General features: G+C 43.1%; 1 protein-coding gene across 2 annotated transcripts in view; it reads right to left on the reverse strand.

The window, feature by feature from the left end:
• Window positions 1-4,876: 4,876 nt before the first annotated feature.
• Window positions 4,877-22,898, reverse strand: part of ERICH1 (glutamate rich 1) — a 62,216-nt gene continuing 44,194 nt past the window's right edge. For both annotated transcript variants that reach the window (XM_053380802.1, XM_053380803.1), the window contains 3 exons: window positions 16,170-16,526; window positions 14,009-14,203; window positions 4,877-5,785 (listed from right to left, as the gene is read on the reverse strand). In XM_053380802.1, coding sequence (XP_053236777.1) covers window positions 5,712-5,785; window positions 14,009-14,203; window positions 16,170-16,526 — 626 coding nt within the window. In that variant the 3' untranslated portion in view covers window positions 4,877-5,711. The remainder of the gene's footprint in view (window positions 5,786-14,008; window positions 14,204-16,169; window positions 16,527-22,898) is intronic.

A 22,898-nucleotide genomic window follows, 5' to 3' on the forward strand; every position in this document is an offset into this window, starting at 1 on the left:
AACAAGCCACATTGACACAAGGAGACTTCTGCATAAACATGCATAATATTTCAGTATAGATAACAATTTTGTGGTTGGTTGTGTGCAGAATCTGCTTGCCCATTGCAATACTCCAAGAAGACTAAAGCAGAAAACCTCTGATATGTTTCGTAGTTGAGAACTGCCCATCTAATAAAGCAATTTTCACGTTTACGTATCATATCTACTGCTGCTTTTAATTTTTTTTAAAAGACATTTTTAAAATTAAATTTCAAGAAAAAAAGAACAACTTCCACATATACATTCTAACGCATATTTTTGTTTTGTTTTGTCAATTTCCCATCCCATTTTCCATGGCGATTTTGTTTTCTCCCCCTTTGCTACACCCTGTCTTCTAAGTCTTATGCCATAACAATATTACAGCAAATCCTAATTATTTCTGTTGCTCGTACTTCAAATCCTGCTCGCGAATTCATCAAACTGTAACATTTCTTTAAATAGTCTGAAAAAGGCTTCCATTCTCCCACAAAACTGTCATCATTGGGTTCTATTGTTTTAGGTGTTAACTTTGCCATTTCTGCATAGTCCATCACCTTACTTAACCATTCTGTGGGAATTTCTTCTTCCTTCCATTTTTGAGCCTATAAAATCCTTGCTGCTGTAACATACATAAACAATTTAATTTAGTCCCCTATTTTGGGGGAGTTCTCTCCCCATAATTCCTATAGGGAAAGCTTCAGGTGTCTGTTTGTTTGGTATAATCACTTTAAACAGAACGCCCTACTGCAGAGCTTCTATGATGCACTTGCTGTGAGCAGGTTAACTCCTTGAAAGATTCCATGAACAGTGTCTCTGAAAAAAATTACACATCACTTGGGAAGACAGGTGAACTAATATCAGAAGCAAAGATCACCAGTGTTGAAGCAATGATTCTTCAACATCAACTTTGTTGGACTGGTCATGTTGTGCGGATGATTGTCCTCCAAAGCGACTACTCTATTCCGAACTTAAAAATGGAAAGTGGTCAACAAAAGAGGTTTAAAGACTGTCTCAAGGCAAATCTAAAAAAAATGTAGTATAAACACTGACAACTGGGAAACACTGGCCTGTGAGCGCTCCAGTTGGAGAACAGCCTTTACCAAAGGTGTCATGGGCTTTGAAGACGCTTGAACTCAGGACGCAAGGGAGAAATGTGCTAAGAGGAAGGAACGATTGGCAAATCCACACCGTGATCAACTCCCGCCTGGAAACCAATGTCCCCACTGTGGAAGGACGTGTGGATCCAGAATTGGTCTCCACAGTCACTTATGCACTTATTGTTAAAACCGTGTTTATGGAAGACAATCTTACTCGGCTACGAGTGATTGCCAAAGAAGCAGTATCTCTCTCTCCTTGCCTTCAAGACAAGGTGACCCCAAATCACAACACATGTAGGGTTTGCAATCATGCTTTCTAAACCAGCCTGAAGGCTGCTAATCCCCACATTCTGAATTGAACCTTTGTAGCAGGGGTGGGGAACCTGTAGCATATCCAACTGTTGCTGAACTCCCTTCAGACCCAACCAGCAGAGCCAGTGGTCAACTATGATGGGAGCTGGAGTCCAAGAAAACTGGGGGGGGGGGACAGGTACTATAAGTTCCCTTTCTCGGAACTGTAACTAGGACATAGTACCTTCGAAATGGTTTTCAAAATGTAGCATTTAAGAACAACATTGGGGAGAGTGAGAAGCAGGGCTCCCCCTTCAAAAAAACCACTGTTCCCGACCTCCACAAACACTGCAGAGGTGCTGAAATACACCTAAAGGGTGCTAGGACTCAGTTCCCGATTTTTCACCCAATGAATTATTATGTGGTGGGGTGCTGGTGGTGCAGGGACACAGCTTTGTCAGTCTTGCTAGAAACCATCATGAAAAAACACAGAAATTTGGGTAAACTGAACAAGCATTTGATAGCTGGAAGTCTCAAATGGAAACCCTGAATAAAGCACAGTGACACTGATCAACCCCCTATTATATTCTTAACTAGCATTTAATTTGAATCCCGTGTCCTGATGTGCCCTTTCTCGGACGGCGCCTTTTCTGCATTGCTCCGCTTCCATCCATCTTGTACTGCAGCTTGGCACTGCCGCCTGTCCTCTTCAATCTCTGCATTTCTCCCCTTTTATTCCCCCCCCTCACCAAGGCCACTCCATTTACAAAACAGCAACAACCCCCAAACAGTTAGCAATTTTCATTCTGTGCCGTGTTTTCAATTTCTTCCAGTCTAGAGGCACCAACTTTGATTAGTGAACAAGTTTATTTCATGTTACAGGTAATTTATAAAGCTTTCAAGTAATATTGACCTCAATTGGCTTTCCCTCTGTTTCTAAAGTTTGTTTTTGTTTGTTTAGGAGCCCGTGGCAAACACAATTCAAACGTTTTGGGATGCTGAGCCTGTCTACAGTGACATGTTTCCTGCTGCAGAATTTTTGTACCAACCAGTAAACAGAGAAGAAGCAGGACAAAGGGCTGATTGAATCTAGCATCCCATTTCCAAAAACCTCCAGCCAGGTGTGTTTGAAACATCCCTCCTCTGTTCCTAGGATTTGGTACTCTGACGTAGACTGCTTCTGGACATGAATGTTCCGTTTATCCACCATGGCTGGTTAAGTCTTGATAGATGCATTCTTTGTGAATTTATTAGGTTTCTTCCAGCCATTGACATGGGAGCCTCTGCCAGTATCCTAACAGTGTACAATCAAGTGACAGATATGGTTTCATCACCTGTTATCTGGAATGCATCACATTTTATGTCACATACTTCCAGCGCTAGGGGGTGACACAGCAGCTCATAGGACTGAGCAACAGAGTATCTAGCTACAGCCAGGGATGAGCGGATCTGTCAATTTCAGTTTCTCTCTGTTTCTCATTTTTCCAACCTTAAATTCAGGTCTCCAAATCAGTTCATGCTCTAAAAAAAATCTCATGAAAATTTTGCATTTTAATGCAAATTTATAAAATACACATTTTTTGTATGCAATTTTGCCCAAAATACACATTTTACAAGCAAATACCCCTAATATGATGCATTCTTGCAAGGGTTTTATTTTTTGGAAAATATTGGAACGTACATTTTTGTACACATTGGTTGGAGAGCTGCATTGCAAAATTCACAATGGTGTGAATTTGGATGGCTGTGTTTTGTTTTGCATATTGTTATCAGGAAATGCTAACAATCTGGCTTTAAATGCAAACACAGCTGAATTTCTTGCTCATCTCTCGCTACACCGCCTTAGGGTGACACTGACCAATAGGAGATTTTTTAGTTGGATTAGATTTGGGTTTGACAAAGGATATTGACAAACTGGAAGTATGCAGAGGAGGGTCTGGAAACCAAGCTTTATGAGGAATGGTTGAGGGAGCTGGTTATGTTTAGCCTGGAAAAGAGAAGACTAAGAGTAGATATGATCTCCCCATCTTCTCCACCTTACCTTCAGATCTCTACCCGATGTATTGGAGCTACACACAGTCTATGCATATTATGATCATGGAATCGTTTGCAAATGCAACCGGCAAACTCTGACTCATTGGTGGGGTAGTGGAATATAGATTTAGCGCACGGGTGCCCCCTTTTCTACTCACTGCCCACCTGATTAATTTTAACACTTTTTCAAAGTTTGACGGGCGGAAATGAAATATTCTCTTTGTCTGAGTTTCTGTGAAGGTAACGATGCCTGCAAAAGACAACTGCAATGCACTGAGTGACAGTGCAGGAAATGGATTTTCTTTCACAGTTCCATGATGCAGTTAGGACACCCAAACAGTCATGCTTACACCACAAGCCAATTTCTTCTTCCAGCTGCAGTTCTGACTTGAGGCTATGAAGTTGTGTTTGGGCTAAACCACTTCAGTTTCCAACTTGGGGGCTCATAAGAGTTTTAATGCTTCTGTATACATGCCTTTCTGTTGCTAGAGGTGGTGGTGTCTAGAGTTTCCTCCCTAACATACAAACCTCAGAATAAGGCTTGTAAAGGTAAAGGGACCCCTGACCATTAGGTCCAGTCGTGGCCGACTCTGGGGTTCGGCGCTCATCTCGCTTTATTGGCCGAGGGAGGCGGCGTACAGCTTCCAGGTCATGTGGCCAGCATGACTAAGCCGCTTCTGGCGAACCAGAGCAGCACATGGAAACGCCGTTTACCTTCCCGCCGGAGTGGTACCTATTTATCTACTCTCACTTTGTTGTGCTTCCGAACTGCTAGGTTGGCAGGAGCAGGGACTGAGCAATGGGAGCTCACCCTGTCGCAGGGATTCGAACCGCCAACCTTCTGATTGGCAAGCCCTAGGCTCAGTGGTTTAACGTACAGCGCCACCCGTGTCCCAATAAGGCTTGAGTCACCCTTAATTATAGTTATGCATGAAACTTTTCCCGCATAGAAGCTACTGTCTTATTCAACAACTGGTGCAAAGTTAGCTGAATGTGAGGTACAGGAAACACAGATGCCACAGTTTTTGTTTTGTTTCAGCTTTTTCATATAGTACAAATGAGGCCCCACAACAAAATGTTACAGAGCATTCCTGAAGTGCACGATCTGAACCTGTGGCTGAAAAAAAAAAAAACTACTTCTTGATGTGTAATAATTGATTTTTGTTTGTTTGTTTGTTTCTGCAATCAGGGCTTTCATAAACTCTCTCAGCCACAGCCCCTTCCAACCTGCAATATTGGGACAATGAACATTGCTATCAGCTTTGGAAGTGGTATTAGAAGGGCTATTTTTTTTATATGCCCCACACTAAACAAGAACAAAGTTAGAAATAACAGGAATGCTCCTCTTTGTTGCTGTTTTACTGCCTTTTTCAAAAAAAGCAACTAATAAGTGCAATTAATAATAATAATAAATCATGAACTCAGAGCACTATAACTTTGGAACAATGATTATGTTTACTCTGTTATGGCTTTTCTGTCTCCCCTACTCTGATACACCTAAGAAATACTGCTTGTAACTTGTTTCACAAAAGATGGACATGCTTTAATACCTCGGCTCTTTCACAGAGCAATTGATCAACACAGCAGCTGACATTTGTTCAAGGAGCATGAGGGTAAGGGCAGAACACTGGACTTCTCTCTCCTTCCCATAGCTTGCAAAGGCTAAGTATCCTAGTCAGCATCTTGCTGGCCTATAATGCGACAGCTCCAAGTTTCCTGGTAGAAAGGGGAGTGAATAGTGTTGTGAAATGCATTGAAGCCTATATTGTCCTAATATATGAAAGTGATGGATCTGCTTGAGGAGCGAGATACAAGATATAAATCCTCTCTTTCCCCTCTTTATTTTATATATAAAAATATGGATTCTGACATTCTGTAAACAACAATATCATATAAAAACAATGATAGCACTGTACATTTTCACTTGGCTTTGGCCACCAAGTTATTCTGGTAGTTATGAAGCAGCTCGTGAAAGAGTCTTCCTTGCATGAACCAATTCAGTTGCAATAAAATCTCAAGAAGGACCTACAATAAGGGGGAAACTGGTGCTTATATATTCACAAACTAGAATATATAAAATAAAGGAAGTTTGCAGTATTATATATTAACTTGGGGCTAGAGACAAAAATTAAAAACCAAAAACAAAACCCAACATCTTTGTGAAGTTGCAATCTTCTTCAATGGCATTGCCATTTCTGAATATTCTCAGACACAGTTCAGAGTCTTATGTATTACATTTTAACCCTGTACAGATGGATGTGCACATTTAGCTTATTTCCTGTTCTTTCCAGGAAGGATATCTGTAATCCAGTAGAGAAACAGAGAAGAGATTGCCTTGGCATGATCTGCAAAGGAGAAAGCAAATTCTTCATGAAATATCAATAAGATAGTGTTCAGTAAACAAATTCTGAATGATAAAAAAAACCCCAAGTAGACATCTGTTTCCATTTTGGAGAAATATGAAGGCAGAGGGGGAGACACCTATGCCTGGGAGCTACAAACATGCAAAAACTTCAAGATTTCAAACTCCTAAAATAAACAGTTGCAGCTGTGACATGAGTTGCTTTGAGCAGGGATAACTCCAGACTTGAATGGTTAAGTATAATTACTTTATATAAGGCAAATAGGAACTTAATGAAATGAGCAGCTTTGGATAAGACCTTTATTACAATTTTAGGGTTGTATCCAACAAAATAGTTCCAATAGCACGAGGATCTCCATTTGTACAACATAACTTCCCTTCACTTTCATCTTCCTGTGTGCCTCCTACACCCTCCCCAGACCTGCTCTGGAGAGCTGGGGATTTCTCTTTCATAAGCTTCCCCATTCCTTATGCCCTGCTCAATCTAAGCTTGTGGCCAGGTCCTCAGCACTCCTTAAACTTACGCCTGGAAATCTCTGTCTCCTAACAACAGTCTCTCCTGTTCTCTTTTCACTAGCTCTGTGTACTTGGACTTCCAAAAACCTCTGAACAAAGTACCTGCCAAACCCAAGACTCTTGAGTCAAGGAATAAGAAGAGAGGGCTTCTTGTAGATCAGGAATTGATTAAGTTGTAGGAAGCAAAGAGCAGGAATTTATGGACACTTCTCCCATTGGATGGATGTAGGGAGTGAAGTCCTCTAAGGATTAGTACAGGGACTTGTGCTTTTTAACTTCTTCATAATCTAGAGTTCGGGTTGAGGAGTGAGGTGCCAAGTTTGCTGATGGTGCTAAATTGTTCAGGGTCATCAAAGCAAAACAAAAGGTTTGCAAAGCGTTCCAAAAGGGCCCTCCAAACTGAGTGAATGGGTTATAAAATGGCAAATGCAATTCAATGTAAACAAGTGAAAAGTGATGCATGGTGTGGCAAAAGTTCTCAATTTCACATGTGGATGGAGAAAAGTTTTTCTCCTTCTCCCCTAACATTGGAAGGCCTCTCCTCCTTCCAGAGGGGAGGTGTTGTGGGTGGGAGACGACTCCCACATCACGCAGGGGGCCTTATGCCCCCTGCGCCATCCACATGGCTGGCGCGCCACGCCTCCCGGTTAAGCACCCAATCGGGCAGCTTGGTGGGGGCGTGGTTTGCTGTTCAAGACGCAGCCGCGCCAGCCATTCAGCCCATTTGCTCACCTTAGGCTCGGGTGGCAGTTAGGCATTGGAATGTGTTGTTGGTGTGTGGAAGGGCAAGGTGTGGCCATCGCCTACCCCTTCAAATTTGGGTATTCCGTTAAAGGAATCCGGCGGTCGTGGATCCTGTCCGATGCCTGTGTGGTGGGGGGCCATGGCACAATCCTCGTTGACATCAGAGGAGAGCTTATAGTTGCATTAGAATCAACAGGCTCCCCCTCCTGGTGGTTAACCCCCTTTTCAGACTCACCCCTCTTCGAGTGGATGGAGTCAAATTTTCCGTGGTCCAATGCCTAAGCCAATACCTTCTCACTTGCTGTAATCAATAAAGTTGTGGCCTTTTCTTGCCCATTAACCTTATATTCTGTGTCAACGTGTCTTTATTCCACCAAGCAGGGGTCGGGTCCTCGAACCACAACTCATAGTCATCCAATGAAAATGAAGATTGGAAGATTCAGGACAGGTAAAATAAAGCACTTTTTCACACAGCGCATAGCTAAACTATGGAATTCATTTCCATAGGTGACAGTGATGGCCACCAACCTGGATGGCTTTCAAAACTGGACAAATTCATGAAAGTAAAGCCTATCAGTTGCTGCCTTCCGCAGGATGGGTGGGTGCTGTTGAGCTCAAGTCTTGCTTGAGGGCTTCTCATAGCCTTCTGGTTGCCACTGTGAGAAAAAGATGGTAAACTTATATGGACCACTGGCCTGATTCAGCAGGCTCTTCTTATATTCTTACGGTATTTGCCCATCTTGGACAAATATTTAACAAGAGTATAGCCACATTGTGTCTAGGAGTTTTCCACAGTGCTAACTACTGCAGTATAATTATTTTTAAGCTGCCTCCTCTTTGATTTCTTCATCTTTGCACACTGCTTTTTTTTCTTGATTGCAGCGCATGCGAAGAATCTAGATTGCGCATCACAGGTGGAAGGTAAGAATACTGCATGCTGATCGAGAGAAAGAATAGGTACATGGAGGGGAAAGAATTAGAGGACAGTTCTGCAGTTGTTGCTCTTTAAAAAAAGATCTTGACAGAAGACATTTTTAGCTCTTTAGTGGGTGATAATTTCCTAGGCAACAAGAGAGAAAGCTATTTTTTACTTGATGTTTGTCAACAATAACAAAAAAACCCCCCCAAATGTTAACAGGCAGACTTTAGAAAAGAGGGCACCCTAAGATGGTGGTGGCTGAAGGAGTCCATAGACTAGAAAAAGGAATGTCTTTACAACAAAACTAAACAAAATCCTCGTTGCTCTTGAGACTATGGATACCCAGTGTTTGGAATGAACTACTTTAGTTTATCGAAGTTCAATGAATTGAATGAATCGAAGTTCAATTACTTCAAAAATCACCAAACTTCATCCAAAAGTAGTTTCCCATAATTGTGGGATGAACTGGATGGGAATTCAGTTCATTTTGGGGTAGAACCTTGAACAATTTCTAGTTCATCTTCAAGTTCATTTGATTACATGGGTTGTTGCTGTTGTTTTTAAAATCTTTAGCTTCTTTGGGCCTTTAAGCTTTGAGACCACAATTGTTGGGAAAAATAAATAAAACAATTCACATTCCACTGTGTGTATGTTTTGAAGTTTTCTTATTCTGAAGTATATTTTATACTTCAGCACAGCAGCTTGTGACATTCTGAATGCTTAAAAAAAATGGCTAAGGATCACTGGATGCACCTGCACTGAGGAATGAACTGAGCAGGAACTAAAGGTATGAATTTTGTAAAGGTATGAATGTGGAATGGGATTAGTTCCTTTTTGGACATATTAAATTGAATTAGTTGTTTTAAAATAAACTTCCAAAAGCTCTGTAGATATCCAGTTCCAAGAGTTCCTATTGCTCCTCAGTATATGTGATTCTACTGCTTTTCTGCTTTTGTTGTTGTTGTTTAGTCGCTTAGTCGTGTCCGACTCTTCGTGATCCCATAGACTTGAGCATACCAGGCACTTCTGTCTTCCACTGCCTCCTGCAGTTTGGTCAAACTCATGCTGGTAGCTTCAAGAACCCTATCTAACCATCTCGTCCTCTGTCATCCCCTTCTCCTTGTGCCCTCCATCTTTCCCAACATCAGGGTCTTTTCCAGGGAGTCTTCTCTTCTCATGAGGTGGCCGAAGTATTGGAGCTTCAGCTTCACGATCTGTCCTTCCAGTGAGCACTCAGGGCTGATTTCCTTCAGAATGGAGAGGTTTGATCTTCTTGTAGTCCATGGGACTCTCAAGAGTATCCTCCAGCACCATAACTCAAAAGCATCAATTCTTTGGCGATCAGCCTTCTTTATGGTCCAGCTTTCACTTCCATACATCACTACTGGGAAAACCATAGCTTTTACTATACGGACCTTTGTTGGCAAGCTTTTCTGCTTAGCTCCCCACAAAGTGGCATGGGATATTCTGTTCTCCACAGTGGCATTGCATCTCCCAGATGTTCTGAAATACATGAAGTAGCTGCCAGAAGGGACTCCTTTTCAGTTGGCCCATAACCCCTGAGTCCAGGCTAGTCTGCTTCGGTTTATTAGAATATGAATGGAAGCAGCTGTTTGAAATATTGTTTTAATCAACAACAAGAAGAAAACCCTTCGACAATGAAAGCAAGGAAAATCCGATTTCCTTTTTGAAAAGGGATCATTTCCCAATATGAATATATTTGTGATGGAAGGTTTCGCTTTATTCAGCTTTTGTATTAATGCAGTGCCACGGCTGCCCTCCCTGCTCCTAGGCCTTTAACATGGTTTGAATTGAAGCGGTAGCTGTTACACTTTCGAGCCTTTATATTTATGACGATTCCAAAAAGCAACTCAAGTTCTCTTTGACATCAGCTCTAGTGAAATACTGAACCTTCGTAAGTATATAACATGTGGCTGACTTTCATACCTCTGGCCAGTACGTTTGTTATTAGCCTATCATAGGGACATAGGAGTCAGACCACAGGTCCACTGAGTTCAGTATTATCTGCACCAGGGCGGTCCAACTTTTCATACCAAGTGGGCCGCAAGAGTACTTCAACAGGGAACCCGCAGGCCACACACTGCCTTGTTGCATGGGGGGGGGGAGTGAGGCCAAAATTTGATGATGATGATGATGATGATAATAATAATAATAATAATAATTTTTATTTATACCCCGCCCTCCCCAGCCAAGGCCGGACTCAGAGCAGCTTACAAGCAATAATAAAAACAATTTGAATGATTACAACTTAAAAACAAAATTAAAATACAACATTAAAATATTGAAACATTAAGATATTAAAATGTAGCCTCATCGCAGGAGGAGAAGGAAAAGAAAAAAGAAAGGGAGGGAGGGAATCAAATTGGCTCCAAGCCAAAGGCCAGGCGGAACAACTCTGTCTTACAGGCCCTGCGGAAAGAAATCAGATCCCGCAGGGCCCTGGTCTCATGAGACAGAGCGTTCCACTAGGCTGGAGCCAGTGTTGAAAAGGCCCTGGCTCTGGTTGAAGCTAATCTAACTTCCTTAGGGCCCGGGAACTCTAGGGTGTTGCTATTTATGGACCTTGAGGCTCTCTGTGGGGCATACCGGGAGAGGCGGCCCCGTAGGTACGAGGGTCCTAGGCCGTGAAGGGCTTTAAAGGTCAAAAGCAGCACCTTAAATCTGACCCTGTACTCTACTGGGAGCCAGTGCAGCTTGAAAAGCACTGGGTGAATATGCTCCCATGGCAGAGACCCCGTGAGGAGCCTCGCTGCAGCATTCTGCACCCGCTGGAGTTTCTGGGACAGCCAGCTTCAAGGGCAGCCCAGCGTAGAGCGAATTACAGTAGTCAAGCCTGGAGGTGACCATCGCATGGATCACTGTGGCCATTTATTATTTATACCCCACCCATCTGGCTGAGTTTCCCCAGCCACTCTGGGCGGCTCCCAATCGAGTGTTAAAAACAATACAGCATTAAATACTAAAAACCTCCCTAAACAGGGCTGCCTTCAGATGTCTTTTAAAAATAGGATAGCTGCTTATTTCCTTGACATGTGATGGGAGGGCGTTCCACACGGCGGGCACCACTACTGAGAAGGCCCCCTGTAACCAGACAGCCCCTCCATGCCCCTCCAACCCTTATGCTGCCTTCCCAAAGTCAGCTCAGCAAGGTGTGAGGCTGTGGCAGGGTCCTAGAGCCCTCCCACCCCCTTCCTAAAGCTGGGGAAGAGCTAACTAGGCTTTGGGAAGGAGAGAGGAGGACTCTAGGACCTTGTCAGAGCCCTCATGCTTCATTCCCAAAGCCCAGAGCCTTGCTTAGCCAGCTTTGAGAAGGCAGCGTGAGGGCATCAAATGTTGCCAAGGGCTGGCAAAAATGGTCTCAAGGGCTGCATGCAGCCCTTGGGCTATGTGCTGGACCACCCTGATCTACAGTGTCTCCAGAGTTTGAGGCAGGGGGTGTCTTTCAGATATACAGTGGTACCTCGGGTTACATACGTTTCAGGTTACATATGCTTCAGGTTATAGACTCTGCTAACCCAGAAATAGTACCTCGGGTTAAGAACTTTGCTTCAGGATGAGAACGAAATTGTGCGGTGGAGGTGCAGCGGCAGCAGGGGGCCCCATTAGCTAAAGTGGTGCTTCAGGTTAAGAACAGTTTCAGGTTAAGAACTGACCTCCGGAACGAATTAAGTTATTAACCCGAGGTACCACTGTACCTGGAGATGGAGGGGACTGAACCTGAGCCCTACTGAATGCAAGACAGATGCTTTACCATAGCTATTAAGCAATCATTTTATTTGTGGCCTGTCCCAGATTCCCCTTCTACAAGGGTAGGTGCCCCTTCAGCTAAGCGGGAGGAGAAATGGAAGGGGCTCCGTTTCTCCTGCCGCTTCGATGAAAGGGCGCTGTGCAGAGAAGGGGAGATTTATTTTTTTCTTGTTCTCCCCCTCTAAAACAAGGTGCGTCTATGGTCGGGTGCGTCCTATAGAGCGAAAAATACGGTAGTTCTTACTTACGGTGGTTAAACAATGACTTCCTCTTCCAAGGAAACTCTGGAAGTGTAGTTTGATGAAGGAAATAGTGGGTCTCCTAACAACTCTCAAAACCCTCAACAAACTATTGTCCCCAGGTGTCTTTCTGGGAAGCCATGGTTGTTTAAAGCAGCATAATGATGCTTTAAATGTATATTACAGGCAGGGCCACAGTCTAAAAACAGGTCTGCCATATTAATGCGGAAGGCTGTTAATTTGATGTGAACAAACCCAAGTCAGTTTCGGAGTGCAGGACACCATATGCAGTACTTTGGATCCTGACCAAAGTTTTTTCATGCTTCTCTTTTACTGGAGACTTCCTAAATAGTATTTAAAAATCTGGAATTCGGGGCTGAAGGAGTCTTATTTTCTCATTCTATCTGCTTCTCTCCCTCACACGTACTGCACACACACCAGTAAACCATTTTCAGAGTGAGGTAAAGTGAGGTGTGAAGAGAATTCTAAATGGATGCTTTAAACCACTGTAAGGAGTGAGGAGTGTTTATGCCACAGTCGGATTTATGGAGAACAGTGCCCCTTATGAGAACGAGAAAGAACGGGGGTTGTGAACCATGCCTTGCAGCTATTCTCTTCTGTTTTCTTAATTGAAAATAAAACACACAGATTGCTATCTCGTAAGTCCTAGTCTTCCCCTCCACCAAAAGGTAACTAACTTGCATGAAGTTAGAAGACAGCAAATGTACAACTAGAAAAGAAAATTATTTGGCAGAGTAAAATGTTTTGCTGCAAAACATCCAGATCACGAGTGAAAGGCTCAGGCTACAACCCTATACTACCTTGGAGCAAGTCCCACTAAACTCAACAGGCCTCACCTCTGAGTATGCTTACATTTGCACAGCCAGTGATATTTAGTTTTCTAATTGGAACTGTGTATTATTGTGTCATGGGCAGAGGAAAGGATAACAGCCAAAACAGGGCCACCACTGAGCCCTCTATATTGGACACCCTTGAGACTACCTTTACACACAGACTGAGAAACAAAAAAGTAGACTGCCTTTGAAATATATATTTTCCCTGCGCATGGAAAAGTGCCTGGACGCAGTTGGAGGATGGATGGCGGCTAACAGATTGAGGCTGAATCCTGACAAGACTGAAGTACTGTTTTGGGGGGACAGGAAGCGGGCAGGTATGGGGGACTCCCTGGTCCTGAATGGGGTAATTGTGCCCCTGAAGGACCAGGTGCGCAGCCTGGGAGTCATTTTGGACTCACAGCTGTCCATGGAGGCACAGGTTAATTCTGTGTCAAGGGCGGCTGTCTATCAGCTCCATCTAGTACGCAGGCTGAGACCCTACCTGCCTGTGGACTGTCTTGCCAGAGTGGTGCATGCTCTAGTTATCTCCCGCTTGGACTACTGCAATGTGCTCTACATGGGGCTACCTTTGAAGGTGACCCGGAAACTGCAATTAATCCAGAATGCGGCAGCTAGACTGGTGACTGGGAGTGGCCGCCGGGACCACATAATACTGGTCCTGAGAGATCTGCATTGGCTCCCAGTACGTTTCCGAGCACAATTCCAAGTGTTGGTGCTGACCTTTAAAGCCCTAAACGGCCTCGGCCCAGTATACCTGAAGGAGCGTCTCCACCCCATCGTTCAGCCCGGACACTGAAATCCAGCACCGAGGGCCTTCTGGCAGATCCCTCACTGTGAGAAGTGAGGTTACAGGGAACCAGACAGAGGGTCTTCTCAGTAGTGGCGCCTGCCCTGTGGAACGCCCTCCCTTCAGATGTGAAGGAAATAAGCAGCTATCTTATTTTTAAAAGACATCTGAAGGCAGCCCTGTTTAGGGAAGTTTTTAATATTTAATGCTGTATTGTTTTTAACACTCGATTGGGAGCCGCCCAGAGTGGCTGGGGAAACTCAGCCAGATGGGCGGGGTATAAATAATAAATTACTATTATTATTATTATAAAATTCTGCATCCTAGTTTTCAAGGAAAGGAACAATAACAGCACGTTTGTGTGCACTGAACTTACCGGGAGGCATCACTGACTTAGTGTGGAACTCTTCCACGGCCGCCTTGAGTTTCTCTACATTCTGCAGAAATACAGGAGATGTCATCTCACGCAAAAGAGTGACATCTGACAAAGGCATGCTGCGCGATTCAAGACTCTGTAAAACCTCCTGAACGCTTTCTGAATTCACAGCTGACTCTGCACATTTAGATCGTTCTGGGGGGGGGGGGGAGAAAAAAAAAACAGAAGAGAGAAAAGTTCATTTACAAAGTCTCCTCTTTATTTATATAGTTATTGATTAACTACCCTTACTTTACAACATCGCTTGATTATTTTGATTTGCAACTCTTAAAACAGATGCGTTATAATGCATGTCACATCCACAGCAGGCACTTAAAAGCACACTTAACAAACATGGCTCCCCCCCACCAAGAATCCTGGGAACTGTAGTTTGCAGCAGCTTTAACAAAGTTCCAAGGATTCTTTGGATGAAGACAAGTGCCTTAAATATTTGTTAAATGTGCAAGTGACCACTGTGACAAGCCATTTATCACTTGTTAAAACGAATGAGATAGTAGCTATGCTAATGTTGGCAATATGGCAAGCTGAAAATTTCTGGTGGCATTGTATACTGAAGCAAAACCAGAGGAGAGACTGACCATGACTTAGGAACAAGATAACCAACTACAGCTATTTGGAGCTTTAGAGTTATCTATTGTAGCAGGGATGAAAGGCGAATGTAAAAGCAAATTCCTTCCAGCATTACGTCCTGTCACTTTTTGCTCTCTTTCACCCCAGTCTTTCAATCATCTACCATTACCACCCTTAGTCGTTCAAGCTGTGCCGTTTTAAACTTGTAGTTTGCAATGGTGCAGGAAAATGTGTGTAGATCTGTCTGCAGAACCACTAAGTCATAAACAGTTTGCCATGAGGGGTGGCCTCTATGTAGTTTGGAGTTGAAGTGGTCACTGTATCACAGGTTCTGAGCACAGGGCCTTGGAAGTTTGTCAACATGTCTGTCTGAAATCATATTCTGTGACATTGCCCAGTTGCTTCAAGTTTCAAGTCAAGCATTTCTTGCCACTGGGTTATACAGAAAAATGAGCAATGTCAGTGTTTAATTCATGCCCGCAGAAATAAATTCCACTGACATCAATGAAACTTATTTTAAGTATGCTTAGCCAACACGATGGCCTTCAAATATTGTTAGGAGTTTAACTCCTATCATCTCTTGCCAGCATGGCTCAATGGTCAAGAAAGATGGACGTTTTAGTTCAGTAACAGCTGGATGGCACCACATTGGCTACCCAGACTTAGGATATAATTCTGGTTGTGTGATCCACTCCCAGTGCAATCCTAGCCATCTCTACTCAGATATATGTTATACTGAATTCAATGGGGTTTACTCCCAGGGTAAGTGGGGTTAGGACTGCAGACTAAGATTGCAATCCTATGCATACTCACCTGGGAACAAGAACCACTGAAACCAGTGGGTTTACTTCAGAGTAAACATGCACTGGGTTGTAAAGACAGGGTTTTTTGTAGAGAAAATGCTTTGAAAATAGTTGCCCTTCCACCGAAACACTTTTTGCTCCAACAGAAGCAAAAGTGCTGTAAAGATCTTTTTCCATTTGCTATTATGAAGACATTATTACCAATAGTTATAAATAAATAAATAAATAAATAAATAAATAAATAATAATAATAATAATTTATTATTTATACCCCGCCCATCTGGCTGGGTACCCCTAGCCACTCTGGGCAGCTTCCAGCAAAACACTAAAATACAATAACCTATTAAACAATTAAAAGCTTCCCTAAACAGGGCTGCCTTTAGATGTCTTCTAAAAGTTTGGTAGTTATTTTTCTCTTTGACATCTAGTGGGAGGGCGTTCCACAGGGCGGGTGCCACTACCGAGAAGGCCCTCTGCCTGGTTCCCTGTTGGGCAGCATTATTGGCTATTATGATGAGGGTTCTGTATAACGGGCTGTCACCGTGCCCACATTTTTTTCATATTCCTGTTGCCTCAGGACAGCGAGTTGCCTCAGGACAGCAAGTTAAAAATTCATTCCACAGAAGAGATCTACACTTTGGGGTTTGGGGCACAAGACAGAGAAAGAGTCAACATACATTTATTTCTCCAACTCAAAGTTACTGGTGATATGGAGGAAATGTACCTACTGTCAGAGAAATAGATTTCTTGTGCTGCTTGCAAAAAATCCAAAATGTCATCTACATTGCTATCTGCCTCATCAAAGTCGGTTCTTTCCTCCCTCTCGGGCTTATATGTGAAATCTATACCAGTTGGCTTTGTCAGCAAACCAGCTGCTCTCATCTTTTCCTTTTGCCGCTTCTTTTTAATTTTCCTCTTTTTGTTTCGACTTAGATTTGCGCCGTCTGTGTGCCGCAGCTGTAAATTATCTTCATGCTTCCCACACTTTGTTTGGCCTCCGTGTAAATTATCCGGGTTTTGCAAAACATTCTTCCGTTTCCTCCTTCGGGTGCGCTTTCTCCGGGGCTGTCCTTGATCATTCTCTTCTGCAGGTTCAAAAGAAACATTACAAATAAAAGTGAGAGGCAGGAAGCGACTCTTGGCCATGATTCATATGGATGCCCCCTTTCTCCTGTTTCTGCAATGTTTCCACATCTTTGATACGTTGCAGAGGATTTGGTTCGGCTACAATGGCTGTGATGATTCATTCGGCCCCTTTCAAATGTACATGGTGCTTTACAGGGCAATATAAGAGAAAGGAAAAAAAAGGGCATGCACCAGTAACAAGGAGCTGAAAGCCTGTATTTCAACAGTAAAGGTAAAGGTAAAGGGACCCCTGATCATTAGGTCCAGTTGTGGACGACTCTGGGGTTGCGGTGCTCATCTCGCTTTATTGGCCAAGGGAGCCAGCGTACAGCTCCTGGGTCATGTGGCCAGCATGACTAAGCCGCTTCTGGTGAACCAGAGCAGCGCACAGAAATGCCGTTTACCTTCTCGCCGGAGCGGTACCTATTTATCTACTTGCCCTTTGACGTGTTTTCGAACTGCTAGGTTGGCAGGAGCTGGGACCGAGCAACGGGAGCTCACCCCGTCGCAGGGATTCAAACCGCCAACCTTCTGATCGGCAAGTCCTAGGCTCTGTGGTTTAACCCACAGCGCCATCTGCGTCCCGTATTTCAACAGTAGGGAGACACAAACACAAAAAGAGGGGAGAAAGGACGGCAGAGGAAATGAGAGGTGTGAACCAGTGCCAGTTCACATACTTAGGATTTAGTTTAGTCAGGGATAAGTTATAGACTACAGCTACAAGGCTTCACAGGAGAAGGATTTAAAGGGAGGAAGGTGGCATCATAGAGGACCAACATTGTTATGCGCACCTACATCTTAATAAACCAGCAGAGGGGACTCCCAGGTTCAGGGGAAGGACCGTCACGCAGCACATGCTCTCCATGCAGAAGTCCCAGCACAACCTGTGCTACCTCCAGTTCAAAAGGTGATGGGAAAGACCCCTGCCAGAGACCCTTGATAGCCATTGCCAGGTGGACAATATGGGGCTAGATGGGCGAATGGTTTGATCTTGTATATGGCATCTTCCTATGTCCGTACACCTCAGTCATTTTTGGTGGCTTACTCTTGTACATTATTATACACCAAATTTCAGAGCTGCACAGGATTCAACTCCACACGCTGCAAGACAAAAGCAGGGCGCCCTGCGTCTGCCTGATCACTAATGAAGAATAGAAGTGAGAAGAAGTGAGTGGTGTTGAAATCGTCCTCACTGGAAGGTTTTCTAGTATAGATGCCTCCTCGCTGCTCTTCTGAACCCAGTTATTCTCCATTATAGCTGCCATAGTCATTCACATACCTTAACCTTGGTATTTATCCATAAAACTGTTGCAGTAAGCCCACAACTTACATGGGGGTTACGTTCTAGGGATCTTTTCTTGGATGCTCACCCATTCATTCATTCATTCATTGTGCGCAAATAAATGTGTGTAAGTTGTGGGCTTCCTGTACTTGCATTTTCTTTAAAAACAAACAAAATGGCATCTGGCTGCTCATTTAGACTCTCACTATCCTCTTCTCTCTATCATAGCTTTCTTATCTGCCTAATTATCCGGATAGATCCGAGACCACGTAGTCCAGCCCTGACTCAGGGTTCAGTCAGTTTGGCTCAGAACCAATCTTTGCTCCTGAAGCCTGAAGTAATCCCCGAACCTTAACTCTGCCTCAGATACACTGCTCCAGAGAGCACATTTGCATGTCAAAGCCATTGAACTTCTGCCAGATGCCTTGAACTACCTCCTGTCCCAGCTAATAACAATCCTTTATGTGGCCTAACTAAAATACTACCTCTCATAAATCTCATGAAGTAGATTTTAAAAGTAGAGTGAAGAAAACACAACCCCACTACCATTTAGGAACTTTTCTTCTTAACCGCTTTAAACAGTAAACTGGCACCCAGCATTCTCGGTGAATGAAGGCAAGGACACTGGAATCATTGGCAGGCAGATGAAGCAATGCATTTCCCAGGGACATGGCCTGAAGTTGCAGGATTCAGCAAACCTTGCAGAAACTAAGCTGGTCTGGGTCAGTGTGGCGATCACACAGGGTCCCTGGACGTTTCACTGTCTATTGATCCCTGTGCCACCACTTGATTTCTCAATGCCACCACCCAGGCCCTACCTGGTACATTACTGAGTCCAGTCAGGTTTAAATTGGAACATAAACTTCTGTTTATTTATTGCGGTTTAACAAGCGTGTGGTTTCATAAACGGTATTGGTGAATTACAATCACAGGGTGCCTATCTGCTCTCACTCACTAAACCACCTCTCAGATATTTACTTGTCTTCCTAGCTCCTAACTGTTCCTGACTCAACTTATTTCGCTACACTAACTCAACCTACCCACAGACTCTAACCCAATTCACTCCCACTCCAACCAACCTCCCAACGAACTCTCCTTTCGCCCCTCCCAGAGCTGGTTTTATAGTCCCTCTGACTCCACCCCCAGGGTTCTAATTGGATAACATGTTTAACTAATTCACCTCCAGCACTCTCATACGTTAACGTCACAGTCAGTACCTCACTGGGAGACTGCCTACAAACCCCATGTTTTCTGCCTTGAGTTCCAAGTTGGAAGAAACGATAAAGATATGCTGAACAAAATAAATAAAGCAAACTTTGCACTTCTTTTCTAAATTTGCTTACAATTTAATTCCATAGGACCAATCTATAGACTAGAACTGGGCAACTCATTTAGGGGTTTTTGTTTAAAGCTGATTTGCATTAATTTGTCTTCACTTGCAAAGCTTGGAAGGGAGACCCACCAAGAATTAGAACAGCCTCTACCACCTATTTGACAAAACCACATCATACTAGACTAAGGACAGTATAGTGCTTACAGTGGAGAGATAGGACTAGTAGAGCCTGGGTTCAAATCCCCACTTAGTCATGAAACTCACTGGGTGGACCTTGGGCTAATTGTTATCTCCCACTCTACATGATAGGTTGTAAGGATAAAAAGGGAGAGAGCGAGCTAAAATGCCTTCCACCCTGAATTCAGTGAAGAGCAGGAAATAAACTGTAATGAGAACAAACGCGCTTAGGACATCATTCTATAATCCTCTCTCCCTCTCCATATATGATCACATAATGGAACCTTATTTGTAGCCATGCCAATGGCTCTGATAAGGCTGTCCAAGGAACCTGCCAAGGCAACCCTGACGAAAGAGAGTAATGTATGAGAGTTGATTGCCTTTAAAATGCTTTATTTCCACTAGCATGGCCTTTAGCATCCAATATTTGTCTGGCAGCTTCCCCGTAACTCATCTCCAGTCTTTGTAATAATAAATTTGCTCTAAAGATGAGGAGCTGCGGTTTTATTTTTGCTGCCTCTCCTTTCTTGAGCTTTGTTATCTATGATACGCTTCCTCTCTTTCAATACCAGGCATCAGACCGTCAGTTTCTTCTGAGCTGACGAATGTGTGACTCACTACAGAGTAGTCTGTGGTACTTTCTACAAAGGAGGTGGCAGCTGGGAATAAAAATACATTTGCCATTCAACATCCTGGCAGAGCAAAGACCAAAATGATTTGCACTGGGTGCCTACATTTAAGAGTGCTTCACCTGCATGACATTTGAAATAGCCATCTTTTGCAGGCAGATGAGAAGTAGAACAAATTCCTGTAAAATGTCAGCAATGTAAACGGCAACAAAATAAGTAGAAAATAAAATAAAATAAAAATAATACTGAAAATGATGGAAAGAAGAAAGAGTCCCCACCAGAGAAGGGTGGCAAATCAAGCTGTTGGACTATGCCAACATGGCAAAACTGACCAGAAAGCTCAGAAACCAAGAAGACAAAAACCTTAAGAATGGGGGGAAATTATAATTTACTTAGGAGACCACTGTAAGCAGATGAAAACATTAGCAGGATTCTAATATCACTTGTAATGTATCAAACACTATTGACAATATGGACAGATACAAAATATAGATTATGAAGTAATATGCAGTTGAAAATGTTGACAATAGGACCATTGGAGGGGATGGTGGGAAGTCTCGAGATTCAGAGAAATTTCTATATAGAGATATGTACTTGGTATTGTTACAACGTTACACTTGTAATATCAAAAATTATTTAAAATAATTTTTCACTTCACAATTATAACACAATGGAGAACTAGCATGGAGCCTCTGACAGGCCGTTGGACATGTATCAGGAAGATATTGGATTAGAAATTTGGTAACTACGGTTACCTTGGACTAGTTACCTACATCACAGAGATGCTGATAAAATGGCCCAGCTCACCATGATATTCTTTGGACAGAGGATGATAAATGCAACCATTCACAAATACAGCTAACTGAAATTTGCACACCACAGCATTCACTATTATGCATGTACTCAGCGTAAGGAAGCGTAAGGAAGGCAGAGGAGGCAAAATATAACTTAGACTGTTTCTTGGGTGGGTGGGGAGGAAGTGTGCAACTCAATAGGCTCAGAGCTTCTTCAGTTTAGCACCTGCAACAACTAATTGCTATTAAGAAAACAGCTCTGTGGTTAGTAAGATTATCCTCTTTATCATGCAACTCAAAGAACTGCCAGGTGGGTTTACTGAAACAGTTATATTCATAACCTGAGGATATATATTTTTTTAATCAAAAAACTTTTTGATGTACCATAACAGTAGCCTTCTCTTTTTCATTCAACTTTTGCAGGTTTCAGAATTGCACTTCGAAGTAGAAAAAAACTGTTTCATTCCAGAAGGCTTCAAAGAATTCGGGGTGGGAACATACAACTCCAGCTGCCGCAGAGACAAAAGCTCCGTAGACAATAAAATTGTGTTTATTAAACAATGTAAGAGTCATTAACATCTGTGGTTTCAGTGGACATAAATTTTGATGGACCAAAGGAATCTGGTTATTACAGATATTAGATGGAGAAGGAATCTTGAGTGTCTCTTAGTGCAGACCCAGGTCACTGAGCCTGAATTTCTTAATTGTTTTTTGGGGGGAACAGGATGGCTGGGATAGAAGCAGGCCTACATGCCCAACAATCCAATTCCACTAATACCCAGCTCTCACAACCAAAACGTACATAATTATGACCAGTGTGCAAAACATCGCTACTTATTTGCATCAACATGCTTCCCCACAAAGCACTGTGATTGGAGTAGCTTTGGAAAACCACCCACTGGGATTAAAAGCTAGAATTGTCCATCGAAATGAAAGAACTCCCACCAGCCTCTCTACCCCCCCTTCTCTCAAGTTGTGGGGGTTTCCCCAGAGAAATGGTTTCAATTCATGGGGGGGGGGAGATATGGGGAAGGTAGCACATTTAACTTTTTGCGGGGAAACAGAGGCAACAGACCTACTTGGATGTACGTATCGGGCATCATGGTTAACAGCACAACCTGACTTACAAATCTGAGAGTCTGCCTCAAATCACCTTGATTTGCTTCATTTGGGGTACAAACAGAATGAATGCATACGCCGAGTATTTTTTCCTTCCATAAGAGGCAATTTGATGCATTCACCCCAGAACTGGAGCCTGCACACACACACACACACACACACGGAGAAAACTGAACTAGCTTTCTAACATAATCTGATATTCAACATGTATATGAATGTATGAAAAGGACTGGTCTGCCAGAAAAGAAACTTAGTAGAACAAAGAGGAGTTATTGGTGGGAAAATATGTTATAAAATTACCACCCTAGATTGTAAAGCATTACTCACAGTTCAAACTGTCAGCTACTGAAAACAATTAGTGTTTCGGCTCACTTCTGTGTGACAGCCAATTTACAGCCGAGAATTTCTACCCCAAGCCAATACCGCTATTGGCAATCTAAACCCCACGAGAAAAAGTAGTTTCCAGATGATGGGAACAAAATTCACTTTCTGAGCACATTTTTCCAATTCCTCCAGTGAGCTAATAGTGGATAGATTCCTATCTTTGCTGAATTCTGTCTGCCAATTATTTTCAATAAAACAAAACAATTTCCCTTGCTTGCCTTTCAGTAGAAAAACACTGTTTTTCAACACCCATGATAGTGAAATCAGGATAGAAAAAAAGACACCAAAAGTTCTGTAAATCCAGTATTTTTCCCATCAGTATTACCATCCGATTAACCTTCTCTAAAGGTAAAAGGTAAAGGGACTCCTGACCATTAGGTCCAGTCATGACCAACTCTGGGGTTGTGGCGCTCATCTCGCTTTATTGGCCGAGGGAGCCAGCATACAGCTTCCGGTCATGTGGCCAGCATGACTAAGCCGCTGCTGGCGAACCAGAGCAGCGAAAGGAAACGCTGTTTACCGTATTTTTCGCCCTATAGGGCGCACTGGCCGATAGGAAGCACCTTGTTTTTTTGGGGGGGAAATGAATAAAAAAAATTTATTCCCCCCCCCAG

This window comes from Podarcis raffonei, chromosome 3 (assembly GCF_027172205.1).
Source record: "Podarcis raffonei isolate rPodRaf1 chromosome 3, rPodRaf1.pri, whole genome shotgun sequence".
Lineage (NCBI taxonomy): Eukaryota > Metazoa > Chordata > Lepidosauria > Squamata > Lacertidae > Podarcis > Podarcis raffonei.